Here is a 13,393-nt window from a genome sequence, read left to right as displayed (position 1 = left end):
CTCTGTGTGTGCAGTTTTATGCGCTGTGCTCCAAACTTGTATTCCAGCATGACCCTCTCTTGGTCTCGCTTCCCCAGTGAACACATTGCTGCTGCTGATTGAAAAAAGCAGCATGTGCTGCCCGTGTACTGCAGGAGTAGTGGGTCTTGCCTGTGACGCTTTAAAAAAATTAAAGATCAGTGAAGCCCTTAATGCAGCTAATTAAATCTATATATATATTAATAAAAAGCAAAAAGGGCTCATGTAGAGTCCTGGGAAGAGGTTAGTTGCTGCACTAACATGACAGACACTCACTGTTATCGTGGTGTGATGTTACACTCTCAGTTCATATGTTTATCCTTGTTTTTATTGTGGACAACAAAAAGTACTGTCAAAAGACTTCAATGATGACTGATTCACTACTTCTAACGGAGAAATTGTAGTTCAAATTGAGGATGAGTATAGAACAAGGTCCTCGACTGAGCATGTGCGGCTTACCACAAAACCTCATGTAGCGAGTCATGAAACTGTCCGCTGTGAAACTTCTGCGGCATAGACCGCAGCGCTGCATTGGGAGACCCCAGCTTTGCTGTTTTGAAAAACAAACAATCCACCAACGCTTCCTTGCAGGCTCTTAATGAAAGGCAAATACATGTCCCTCTTCCTCACCGCCAAAAACACTTGATTTTTCAAGGCAATCGTTATCCAGGGTTAAAAAGTCACATCTTGAAGTCCATTGTTACCCTTACTGTTATCCAGTGTAGATAACCTGTGGTCCTTTCCAGGTTACATGAACTCACTCCAAATAGATGAAATGGGTAGAACATGTCTGCACTTTTTTTTAAACTAAAATACTCAGAAATGGATGAACATACACATACTTCACTATATGTTAACACTGTAGTTCATATCATTGAGCCCCCTTAATAATTCCATATTCCATAGCCTTTGGCAAGATCAGTTATCAATTCGAAAACGTGGACAACACCTGAGAGAAAGAGGACATTGTTAGTGACCTAGATCTCCTCCAGCATATTTGCAGCTATTTTTGTAACAAAAGGTCTGCTTCTCAAAGCTGTGCTGCCCAGACTGGGTCACCATCTTCTTCTTTTTTTTTTTTCTTTTTTTTTTTAAATCTCTGTTGTGACTTCATAAATGTCAAGGTCTATTGGTTAGTTAGCTTGTAACTGGTTGGTTTTTTTTATCATATTGTGGGGATTAAAATGTGCAGTTTTAGAGTCTAATCTCCAGTTTTATGATAATGATAGTGTTGCATTGGTGGCTGTCAAAATTTCAGAGTTCAGGTAGACTTTCTCTCTTACGCATTAGGTACCAAAGCCATAAAAGAGAAGAAGACAGAGGACCTTGACATTACAGTTTTTGTTTTATTTATTCCGTAGAAGAAACAACTGATATAACTGTTCATTGAAACTCATTTTTGCAGAAAACTTGAAGATGGAATTGAATGCTACGTTGTTTCTTGCATCAGCTTTGTTCCTTTGATTAATATTCTCCGTCTTACGCTTGCTGATCCTGCCGTGGCCTTTCTAAATGAAACAAGGGTTAGTCGTAATGATAAAAGAGGATTTTTGGATCTGTTTGGCTCATGAATTTTTGATGAGACTGTCCTATCATGCATGTAGACACAAGAGAGAAATTAAAGAAATCCAGGAGTCTGAGACATGAAGGGAACGTGAGGAGGGGCAGTGTGTCTGTGGGAGTGTGAATGAAGTAGGTTGGGGGGTGATTACTTGCTGCTGAGGTAGCACTGCAATACACACGAGGATTTGGAATGGCCCAGATAAAGTAATCTATGATTAACTGGGGCGCGGCTGGCTAACCATCCTGGCAGCAGCGCTAGTCAGGGGCGAATTAGAAAATTATGCCATATATATTTTGCATGCTGTGGGAATATGCGTTTTGGTAGGGGGGAAGCTGATGACAGTTGTGTATGAAGTTGTAGGTGACAGCTGGCAGCGCTGGGGACGGTGGAGAGGGGGGGCGACACGAAGGGAGCGCTGGTACCATTTTGCCAGATGTGTGTAATTGTTGCGTTTGTCAGATAATTTTTGGAATCAGGAAAATGTCTTGGGAGTTCAGCGCTCGAATCTGGGTTGGCAGAGTGATCGCTCTAACAACTGTCCGACGGGATAACAAATCAAATTATTCAGTGGGACATCATGGCACGGACCCCGCTGCCGACTGAAATTGATTGCCAGCACCGGGAGCTTATTTTTCAGCATTGCGTCTGTCATAGTCCATCAGGCGTCATTATCACCAGGGGAGCCCTAAACCGCATGAGGGACTGAGAGACGAGGAAATTATCATCCACGTTTGGGCTTTGGTGTCAACAGAAAGTGCTGTCGTGAAAGAGACTTGTGATGAGAAAAATAACCATCATTTTGAGGAATGTTCAGCATTTGGAAGTAATGTCACCTCATACTTTCATCTGGCAGTTCTAATCAGTTGGGATGTTTTGTGCCAGATACACGCTTCAAAAACTACTTTGGTACTTCAAACTGGAGTCGGTAGCACATGCACGGAAACGGGTTCAGATAAGGATCGTTGCCCTCCTAAGTGCTAATTAGTTTTGTATTGTCCCACCATCTCAAATGCACTCTTTTTGCTCTGTGTGTGTGTCAGTATGTGCTTGTGTGAGTAGATGTTTCTGTTGGTGATAGTACTCAAATGAACACAAAATGATCATAAAAAATGAAAACGTGTGATGTAATATGGTATTATATTAGGTATTAGGATATTTTTTTACTTTTTCTTTTTTTAAAAAGATTGTTTTCAAAATGCCATTTGTAATGGAAACTACTTACAATCATTTGAACAGTATGACACTAAACAAATTACATATTTGCTGCTATATACATATACATGAAGTACATAAGAACTATTTCCACTCAAAATATGTTGAAAAATCTGAGTACACTTTAGGACAGAGTTAATAAAGTACGTACAACAACGTATATGCTCAGCGCAATCTCCACTCGGCACACGTCGGGACGTCATGCCTTGTTGGAAACTGTTAGCGCTGTGGCTAATGCTACAAACACAGTCCAATCCTCAGCCAAAGTTGCTAAAAACACTTAACAGTTTATTAGACTTGAACACATTGACACACTCTTCTATCCGACATTCCATTAGCGTTCACTCCTGCAACAACTGAATGTATATTCTGAACTGCAGCATTTTCCAGTTTTTTTTTCTGCCATGAATCAGATTCAGAGCATGGCAACCTATGGTGGTAAAGGAGAAGCAGTGTCTACAAGCACTCGGTACAAGACTCCAGCAAACTGCTATTTTTATTCCACCATGTGATTAGTCATTCACCTGGAGAGGCCTGTCATTGGAGATCATCCTCATCTCTTTCGCACTATATCAGAGAGGTACAGTATGTGATTTGCTGTTCTGTGAGCAATGGCTTTTATTTTAGGAGAAGAAACACCAATAAATCAGTTAATCTGTTCATGTTGTGGATTGGGCATAAACAATCTTTTTTTTTTTTTGTCCCAAAATTACATGGATGACTGATCACTGATAGTTAACTGTGGGATGACCTCAGTACTGTCCGTCTGAGCATCACTGTATATGTAACCAGGTCAGGAACAGCAGCCGATGCATAGCGGGCCTGACAGGTCGGAGGAGGGCTATGACTCTTCTCTGAGCTCGACAGCGAGTCAGTGTCTAATTGTGAAGCCGGGTGTCGGCTGATAATCGAGATCATCCAAACATCTTCCACAGTTATTAACTGTAACCGATAGGGCGCGCCCAGCCCGAGTTTGGCCATGTTTATCATATAGCTAAAATTGTATGACATTTTCCATAAATTATGATATGAAATTAACCTTAATGAATAAATAAATGCATTGTTTTTTTCTGGTCAGTCAATTGTCGTAACTTGGAGTACTTGAAAACCCTGAAAACTTGTTTTCTTCAGGACGTCTTTGGCTTTTTTTGGCATTACATCCTCAAAAGATGGGTGTTCTTGAATATTATTAAATTGATGAATCTGCACTTCGGAGATCAGCAATTGACACCTTAACTCCTCCAATTATTAGGGCATCTCTCGGCTGAGTAACTGTGAAATAACAGCAGAAATCTTAGAGCTCATATCCTTAGACAGGTAGCCATCATGTCCCGGGGCTCCGTTGACTGAAGTGGTCTTGTGCAATGTTTTGCCAGTTAAGTGCAGCAGCAGTCATCCTTAAATGATACTTTGTAGGAGGAACACATCAAGGAGAGGTTACAAGCCCTTCCCACATTTGTCCTTTTTTTATAAAACATTCAAAGAGGTGGGAATGCATTTGTGCCTCTAAGGTGTTACAGTCTCATTTCAATAGCCACCAGAGCTCCAGAGACTCCAGCAAACTGCTATTTTTATTCCACCATGTGATTAGTCATTCACCTGGAGAGGCCTGTCATTGGAGATCATCCTCATCTCTTTCGCACTATATCAGAGAGGTATGCGATTTGCTGTGAGCAAAGGCTTTTATTTTAGGAATAAAAATATCAATAAATCAGTTAAACTGTTCATGTTGTGGATTGGGCATGAAAGATCTTTTTTTTTTTGTCCCAAAATTACATGGATGACTGATCACTGATAGCTAACTGTGGGATGACCTCAGTACGCCGTCCGTCTCAACATCACCGTATGTGTAACCAGGTCAGGAACAGCAGCCCATGCATAGCGGGCCTGACAGGTTGACCAAAACGCCTTGTCACCGTCCATGTCGGAGGGCTATGACTCTTCTCTGAGTTCCCTCTGGATGTGGAGCACTTTAGAAAAAGAGGAGTCTGATGCTCGGAACAGCTTGTATCTTCTATCATTTGGTCTCTGCTTCCATTTAAGAATGAAAGCAATGGTATGAACAGACTGTACAACATTGATTAATTCAGTTACCTTTCAAAGGGTCATTGACATTTAGTCGACTCAGACATAATTGGAAAATAAGAAATACTGTATTTTTCTTCAATGAAAATTCAATGAAATTTTGTTTGTTTCAGTTAGCCATTCTATCTTGGTGTTGTATCTATGTTTGTATGAAATAGCAACGTGGACAACACTGGATTCTCTCTTGAGCGTGCAACTTCTCAGGTGTTACGTTCGCTGTTCTGTGGTTTGTATTTGCAGTGATTGTTGACTGCTGCTTTTATGAAAGAGTAGCTCGAAATGTGTTGTAAGCTCAGTTGCCTAGTAGAAGCAGTCTGTTGTTGTAGTAGTGATAACTTCAAAGGAGAAAGTTTCAGGTCAGCTGGAGAATTATCCATTTTTTGTAATCCAAGTATCGTATTTGAGACCACTTAAATGAGCGAATCTATTAGGTCTAAAACAAACAGCTGCTTCTCGGTCGCAGTACACAGTTTTAGCTTTGTGGGAGAAACCTGTTGTGAGACTGATTAGCATTTAGCGATTTTAATATTCGTTCCACTTGAAGTATTCTCTCTCATCGACAGCTCTGGGAATAGCATTTGTGCCTCCAGATTCATGTTGAAAGCAGTTAATCACTTTATGCGTTTTTTTTTTCTTTCCCACCGTCTACTTTCATCCGTCCCCCTGAGGAGTTGCCACAGCAAGTGAGCCTCCTCCACCTGAACGCGTCTTGTTCATCTGCCATAGTCAGACCTATCCCAGTCGTGTCGTCATTTACCTCATCCACAAACCCGGTCTGATTTGCCTCTTTCGCTTTTACCTATGTGTCTAATGTTCTTCATCCAGCATGTCCTCTGTTTCCCTCTCTACTTGTCCACGTACGTCATGCTGATATACTCCTTTCAGGACTTGTCAATCCTAGTCACTCCCAATGACAACCTCAGAATCTTCACCTCTGACACGTCTATCTCAGCTTCCTTTGTGTCAGTCTCTGAACCGTACGCCATGGCAGCTTGCTGCTTTGTCTTTGCCTTAAGGTAACTGTTTTGGATATGATTCAAGCTTAATTTGTGGAGGAAGCCGCTAACCTTGACTGCACTGTAGACTAACAAATTGGACACACTCTGGAACAGTTGTTTTCAGGAATATGCAGCGTGCTTGTTGTTCTGTCTTACAGCTGACAAGCCTCATGTCAAACTATTGCCGGTGCAGAAAGCGGATTGTAGGACGAAAGAACGGAGTGATTGTTTGAAGTATGTCTCGAATGGCATTATATCACGTGTTGTTGAGAAACCTTCAGAGAGAAACTACAGAGGCATTTCTGTACAACATTTTTTATTTAAAATATGACATATTTTCCTCTATTTTTGCTTCTTGTGAACAGCAGCATTTATGTTGTAGGATATCTACATTTTTATAGATATCAGGTATGCATTCATGACGCACAAATGTGTCATGTGACCGTAGAAATTGATTTTTTAAAATTTCTTTCAAACCTGGGTTAAGCTGAGAAGCTTGCAGTTCTGTCATTCGTAAAAGGACGCAATACGAAAAGGAGCCAAAGTAGTAGTCAGGGGGATGCAATACGAAAAGGAGCCATAATAATAATATAATAATATATAATATATATATAATAATAATATAATACTAATAATATTGATTCAGTGGCAACAACCGCGAATAAGCGATGCTGAGCAGCTTCTTTGTAGTTAGCAGATTAACTGTAACCACGATTAGCATCTGTCGTATTTTTGTATTTTATTTTTTTGTTACTCGTCCACTTTAACTGTACGTGCCTACGTTGGTGCTGGCTGATGTCTAGGAGGTGCTAATTATATTAGGACTGGTTGAAGGTTTGAAAGGTCAGAGTCTCCAGATGCCTCAAGGCAAAACAACTGTCAAAACATGCCCTTCATTCGAATTCATTTTAAGTTGTGTAACAAGAAACAGCTGTCATGTGGAGGGATGGATGTTACTAAAAAAATGAGCAAGATTATATGATTATTTTAAAAAAAAATCTAAAGTTTGTTCAAAAGTTATTCAGATGTGACACTATGTTGAATGCCGAAGTCAAAAGTTTCTGTCCAAACACGGCGAAGGCTGCTGCTAAACATGAACAGCTTCGAAACACTGGTAGGTGTAGAATCTCTTTTCTAGGTAATTTCTATTGTCTGGCTTGTTCAACACTCGAATGAGTCACCGTGTAGCAGAAGTAATTTCATTCCATGTAATTACAATCACAGATGATACAAAACCTCCGACTAAGACTTCACCAGAGGCCCCAGAATAGGAACATCTTGACAGAGCGTTGACAATCGTAGGAAAGTGCTAAATTAAACATTCTCCATTCAGACCTCTTAGTCCTTATTATGCACAGGATATCTCACTGGGACTGCCATTGTGTCGGTATAATTACTTAATCTGAGTCTGTATTACCTTGTGCAGGACGCCGACAGCATGGCTTTGATTCTCAGTCCTCCCTGAATATTGAGTGTAGTATTTTGTAATTGTCTTTGTTCAGATTTCTATAAACAAGTTCAAAAAGACTAACAAGTGTTCATTCTTCGTGTTCCTGTTATAACGTGTCTTTTTTTTTATTCCTGCTAACACATGCCTTTGAAAGAAGCTCCATGGTTTAATAGAGCTGGTGTGTTTGTTTGTTGTGTATAATGGGCGTAACCAACACTTAACTAGAACGGAGGATTATCAAGTCATCCACATAACGACCCGCAGAGCCTCTCTAGTCAATTACAGCAAAGTGCTAAGTTCACCTCAGTGGGGGTTTCATGAGTATGTTAGGCAAGTAAACAAATTAATTGTGCGTCCATGGTTCCCCAGAACAGAATGGCCTCCGAGCAATCTTACATCAAGCAGAGCAATAGCTGCTGTACCATGAGAAAATAAAGTGGGCCTAATAGAACCTCAGAGGCATGCAGGTCGGGCTGCTTAGCTACAGCTGGCCTTCAGAAAATAATCGTCTGCCCTTGTACTTCTGAAAAATAGAAGTACTTAATATATACGTGTGTTATTACAACCAAAAAGCAGTTGTTAAACAGAGAAAAAAAGAATTGAAAATGTTTGTCACAGTAGGACTAATGTAGACTACATGGAGCGGCGGCTGTGGCAGTTGAAGTAGTAGTAAATCAAGTGAATTGAGGGTTCAGGGACAGGTGTCATGGGGATTGATGGTGGACCCTGTGCTGAAGATTCCTATGTACGCACGCTGGAGATGTGGTTTGGCAGTTGGACAAGGACTGGTAGATGCAGCCGGTTGCTTCAGGCCACCAGGTGATTGGTGACAGGTGTGAAGCCGAACTTGGCGAATGAAGAGGCTCAGGGGCAGAGTCGTGACCATTCCAGTCCAGATTGTCTCGTAATTGAATTTAATCGTGCATCGATGGAAGCTTCTCTGTGGAGTCGCAGAATGTATTAGCAGTTGAACAATGCAGAGTCTTCACTTTGTTCTCTTTTGCTATCAGGTCTGTATCTGATGTTGTTTGCCATGTGTTTTCCTGAATGTGTGCCATTATCTTCTGTCTTCAGATTTTTCGACGGTGCTGGCTGGTGTTCAAGAAGGCCTCCAGCAAAGGACCCAGACGATTGGAGAAGTATCCTGATGAAAAGGCAGCCTACTTTAGAAGCTTCCATAAGGTAAATCAAAGACTCAAGTGCGGTTCACTGCTTCACTTGGCAATTAGAAGTGTGACATAACAAAACAGTTCACACACACTAGCAAATTTGAAGAAAATAAAAAGCTGTTTTCCGATTCCCGAGGATTAGTAGATAATCAAGTATAGCTTGAAGAAAAAAAGCTGGCACAAGGTCTGAGAAACTTGAAGACTTGGAGAGAAAGTAGATCGATGACTAGCTGGGATACAAGGCGCTTGACTGGTAGAAACGGATATCTGGAAGCCAGTTGATGATATGTGGAAAGAAAAGGATGAATGGCTTTGTAGGGAAAAAGCATTTAAGAAAATGGAAATAGGCAAATTCTTTATTTGCTGTTGGACTGGGAGCAGTGGATTTGAAGGCTCAAAAGCTAGCTGTTTTAAAGATTGTGACAGTGCATCGGATCTACATCTTTGTCAGAAGTCTAATTCATGTCCTTGACATGACACATCTGTCTGTCAAAGCTCTTGATCTACGTTCTTGCTCTCACATATGGCCATCGGCTCTGGGTCATACCCCACATTGATGACAGTGGGAGGAGCTCAGTCATCCCGCCGAGGCTCTAAGTACGACCGTTGCTCCTCCATATCAAGAGAAACCAATGGAGGTGGCTGGGGCTTCATTTTAGGATGCTTCCTCCCTGGTGAGGTACTCATGATGGATGCTCAGGGGTAGACCCAAAATACGTGGGAGAGACTGTCTCAGCTAGCTTAGAAACACCAGGGCGTTCCTCAGGGAGAGCCGGAGGAACCTTCAGGGTAGAGGGCATTGTACTGTGGGCCTCTTGGCTGTGGCTGAAGTTTCATGATAAACATTTTGATGGATGATACAAAACTACCCCAACTATTCCCCACGCACTCAAACTTCATGGTCAAAGGTGTATCCTCTAATTGTTTGCCTTTAAACTTGCCTTTAAACTAAACACAGTACCAAATGCATGTGCTGTTATGACACAATCTGAGTTAATGAATGTTGAAGTTCTGTCTGGAAACTCAAATGAGAATAAAACGATTAGACAGCAGCTCGACTCAACTGACTCAAGTTGACAAGATGGTTTTCCTGGCTAACATTTTGTGATAGGATTCTGTCACGGTGTCTCCTTTTTAGACAAACTCTGAGAATATATCTGAATATTAATATGTTCTAAATATGTTTTTATATGGTTCAATAACCAGATACTATAACAGTGATTTTTTTCTTTTGTGAGATCAATAAAGCTTATCTTATCTTATCTTAATAATCAGATGTTTGGTTTTTTTTGTCTAAAACTGTAGCTTGAAAAGACTTGAATATGCACCCTAATAAATAAGATATTCTGTGTTTGCTTAAATCCTACTGAAATGACTGTTGAAGAAAGCAGGCCCCCGTTTTTTTATCAATAGTTTCATGTTTTTCAAAGCCACCTTTTATGTTGCTTGGGTGCTTTTCATTAGAGTGGTGTTGTCTACCATAAACATGCAGGCAAAAACTTGAAATAAAAATAATAATAATAAAAAAATTAAATTGTTGTTCCGAAAGGTTCTTTTTAGTCTGTTTCAAAATTCTAAAACAGTAGTTTCCAAAATGCTGTATGATTTATAAAATCTAAATTGTTATTTTATTGTAATGAAAAAAGGATATGTTTTCGCTCCTCTCTATCTGCAATTTTGTATGCATAAAGAATAATCTCATATGTACTACTGTGTGGCACATGAAGTGATTATATTGGAAGTTGTGATTTGGTGCCTACTTCAGCTGTTGCACTTTAGACAGTGATTGCTTTATCTGGGAAGTAAGCAACATTAAACCCACTGTCGCTGCCTTTTTCATCTTAAACCGTGAATCATTAGCCACAGATGATGGAGTTAAAACTCCATTAGGAGACATTTTGAAACTTCATCTCAGTGTCTCCCCTTTTTGAAAGTAATAATCCACGATATTATACCTCTCTCTGCCTCTTAAGCCCTTTGAAACACTCTGGTTATGGCTCATTATCGGAGTGAGTGGAGATGATCTTAAAGGAGTCTCGCCATTAGTGGCGTTAACGGTGTGGAGATAACTGGGGATTATAGAAGACATCTCCTTTCCACCTTGATTTGTGGACCAGGGCCGCCATCGCAGAGCAAGAACGGAGAGAAATGCACGGACAATTTGGTGTTCTTTTCAAGAATCGTGCTCTGTGTGTTGGCTCATTGATGTATCGCTTATGCACAACTTTAATGGTTACAAATGACTTTTATTAGACTGTCGGACTCAGCTCCCTGCAGGAAGTCTTCAAAATAAACTTGCCATCAATTAAATTCTAGTTTTCTTTAGCCAAGCTGAGACACACCACTGGGGTCTTGTTCTGCTTAGCTGACATCAGTGGGTACTTTGGTATGAGCCGTGGATGGTGAATGAAGGATCACGACGCATAGTACATCTTCTTGTCACATGATGCTCCCTCTGTGGCGACAAGGCTCCCGGAGGCAGTTTCCAAAACCCGATGCCGGCATGAGCGATGAGCGTACACATGCACCAGTGCATCTGGTAATGCATCGCCGGAAAGATCAAGAAAGGTCCCGTCTGAGCGCTTCATTCACCGCCGCAGTGATTTAGAAGGAAATGGGCTGCACCGGTGGCTGATTTCCACAATCGACACAAAGGGGATTGTTTTTTTTCTCCCTCCACGATTTTTCCCCCTTTCTCACCGCACACCTGAAGAGGTTAAACAATAAATCATTGTTGAATTATTTTAACATTTCACAGTATGACAAGCGGCTGTTATTAGAACAAGGATCCTAAAAAACAGCATGTTCTTTAAAAAAATAAAAACAAACTGCCATCGGCGATCAAGACAAGACATCAAGGCTTGAGAGCAACAGAGGATCAATACTTTTAGGGGTCAGGACACAGACAAAAGCGAAAGATTTAAGGATCAATAGGAAGGCAATTAAGACCAGGGCTGCCTTGCCAACCACTTGAAACAGATGGTACAATAAAGTATGACCATTTTTCTACGATCCAGCATTTCCACTATGTGAAATAGTTTCCTCTTTGATCTTTACTCGAGTTGGTGAACAACTGCATGCATTTTATTGAACAGCTAGAAAACCACACAGATGGCTCATACACATGTGAGAAGCTCCCTTCACAAAAGCAGAATACACTCAAAAGAACCAAGCAACTGTCTTGACTCAAGGTTGTGTCGGCTCATGGCAAAAAGGAAGTAAATAATAAAATATACTCGCGTTGCCATGGTGAACACTGCACGCAGTGCTAACTGCGATAACGATAATCCACAGACACATCATTGTCCTAATCGTGCTTCTTCCCCAAAACCACCAACCTGCCGTCCACCCTCATGTTGCCTTTGTTTTCCTCTTGTGAGTTGTGATGTTTCCACTTCGTTTTATCACGTGTGAGTGCAAGATTATTGTCTTGGAGGTCGAGAGTGTTGGGGCTGAATCTTTATGTCGGCTGTGTTGAGATTAATCCTGGTGTGAGGGGTCTCTGACTTAAAAACTCTAAAGATTTTGAGAATATTTCTTTCCCTCTTTCATAGTATCCCCAAGTTGTCCAAACAAATTTGAGCAACTCCACAGCAATGAACAATACTAACACAAAAATGTTGAATTATTTTACAGATTCAATTGCACTGCCAGTTTGAAGCACGTGAGCAGCAGCAGCAGCAGTACCAATTATATCTGGATTACTCAAAACCTTCTTGAATCCAACACCACCAAAATATCATCACTACCCGAACGATAAGTAGAAATGATTTTGCGCCGGGCAAACATCATCTCCTTGTAATGACTTTGACAATGCAATGCAATGATTTCTGGATCCAGGGATGCAGCCGTTTGAGAGAGATAACTCAAATCTTGCTGTGTAGAGAAATATTTTTATGCATTTTTAGAAAAAAGGAAGACAAATAACATTTATCACATTTAGCTCTTGGCACCATCAAAAAGGGTCTTGGGTGTGTCCTCAGTGCCAGACTCAAACCTACAGTGGAGGTGGTGTGGAGAAAAAAAAAAGCATAGAGTGATCGACCCAAATACGGGATTTAACTTAACACCTTTGAATGCGGAAGATGAAAGACAGATGCAGCGTAAAGCGGGAGGGGATGAGAAATCGTTCTCATCACAAATGATTCACTCACTTCAGGTTTCTTCGGCTTGAGGACGGGAATCTGCCCAAATATATCCCTCAGATGTGAAGCCACACACGCTTACTCACGCATCCATGTGTGAAAAAAAAAAAAAAAAAAAGTTCCACCGAAGCCCCTAAATGAAAAGGAGATGAGAGACTTGTGGTATTCAAGATTCAGAAATCTCTGCTGTTGCCTTCTTTTGCTCAGTCACTCTCGCCCAAGGATAGAATAAATCACCTCATTTCCGTACATACAAACTGAAAAAGGCGACATGTACCTGCCTTTTAAAGATGGCAGGGGGCAGAGCATTTGCTGCCGGGGACTTTGCATAGATATTGTTCACATATGTCGCCAGCGTTATTAAGTCTGATCTTTTAACCTTTAACAGTCTAGATTTAGTGTACCGGCAGCGAGCCGAGCTAATTCATTCTCTACAGTCTGGCAGAAAGCCCACCTTCCGCACACAATGGAGAACAATAATGTAATGGGTCTTATCTCTCAGCCAGGGTGCACGCAGGAAAGACTGTTGAACAAAACGGCCTGTGAATGTGGATGATATTCCATTAAATGCAATCTTCCCTTTTTTCCATTCATGATCAATCTCCTGCTAAAGTGATTTAAACACGTTTGATTGCACTCTCTCTCTCTCTATTGACCGGGGACAAGCAAGGAGAAACGCTTGAGCAGGAGATCCAGCACATTACGTTGTATTTACTCAGACAATGCTGACTGAGTAATTAGCCGTGCATTTG

General features: G+C 41.0%; 1 protein-coding gene across 1 annotated transcript in view; it reads left to right on the top strand.

Annotated features, from left to right (window-relative positions):
- dok6 (docking protein 6) overlaps nucleotides 1–13,393 on the top strand; it is a 56,015-nt gene that overhangs the window by 19,021 nt on the left and 23,601 nt on the right. Inside the window, exon 2 of the mRNA XM_053861232.1 lies at nucleotides 8,402–8,509. Coding sequence (XP_053717207.1) covers nucleotides 8,402–8,509 — 108 coding nt within the window. The remainder of the gene's footprint in view (nucleotides 1–8,401; nucleotides 8,510–13,393) is intronic.

Source organism: Synchiropus splendidus, chromosome 3, assembly GCF_027744825.2.
Source record: "Synchiropus splendidus isolate RoL2022-P1 chromosome 3, RoL_Sspl_1.0, whole genome shotgun sequence".
In the NCBI taxonomy this organism is placed as follows: domain Eukaryota; kingdom Metazoa; phylum Chordata; class Actinopteri; order Syngnathiformes; family Callionymidae; genus Synchiropus; species Synchiropus splendidus.
This window is presented reverse-complemented; position numbering and strand designations above follow the sequence as displayed.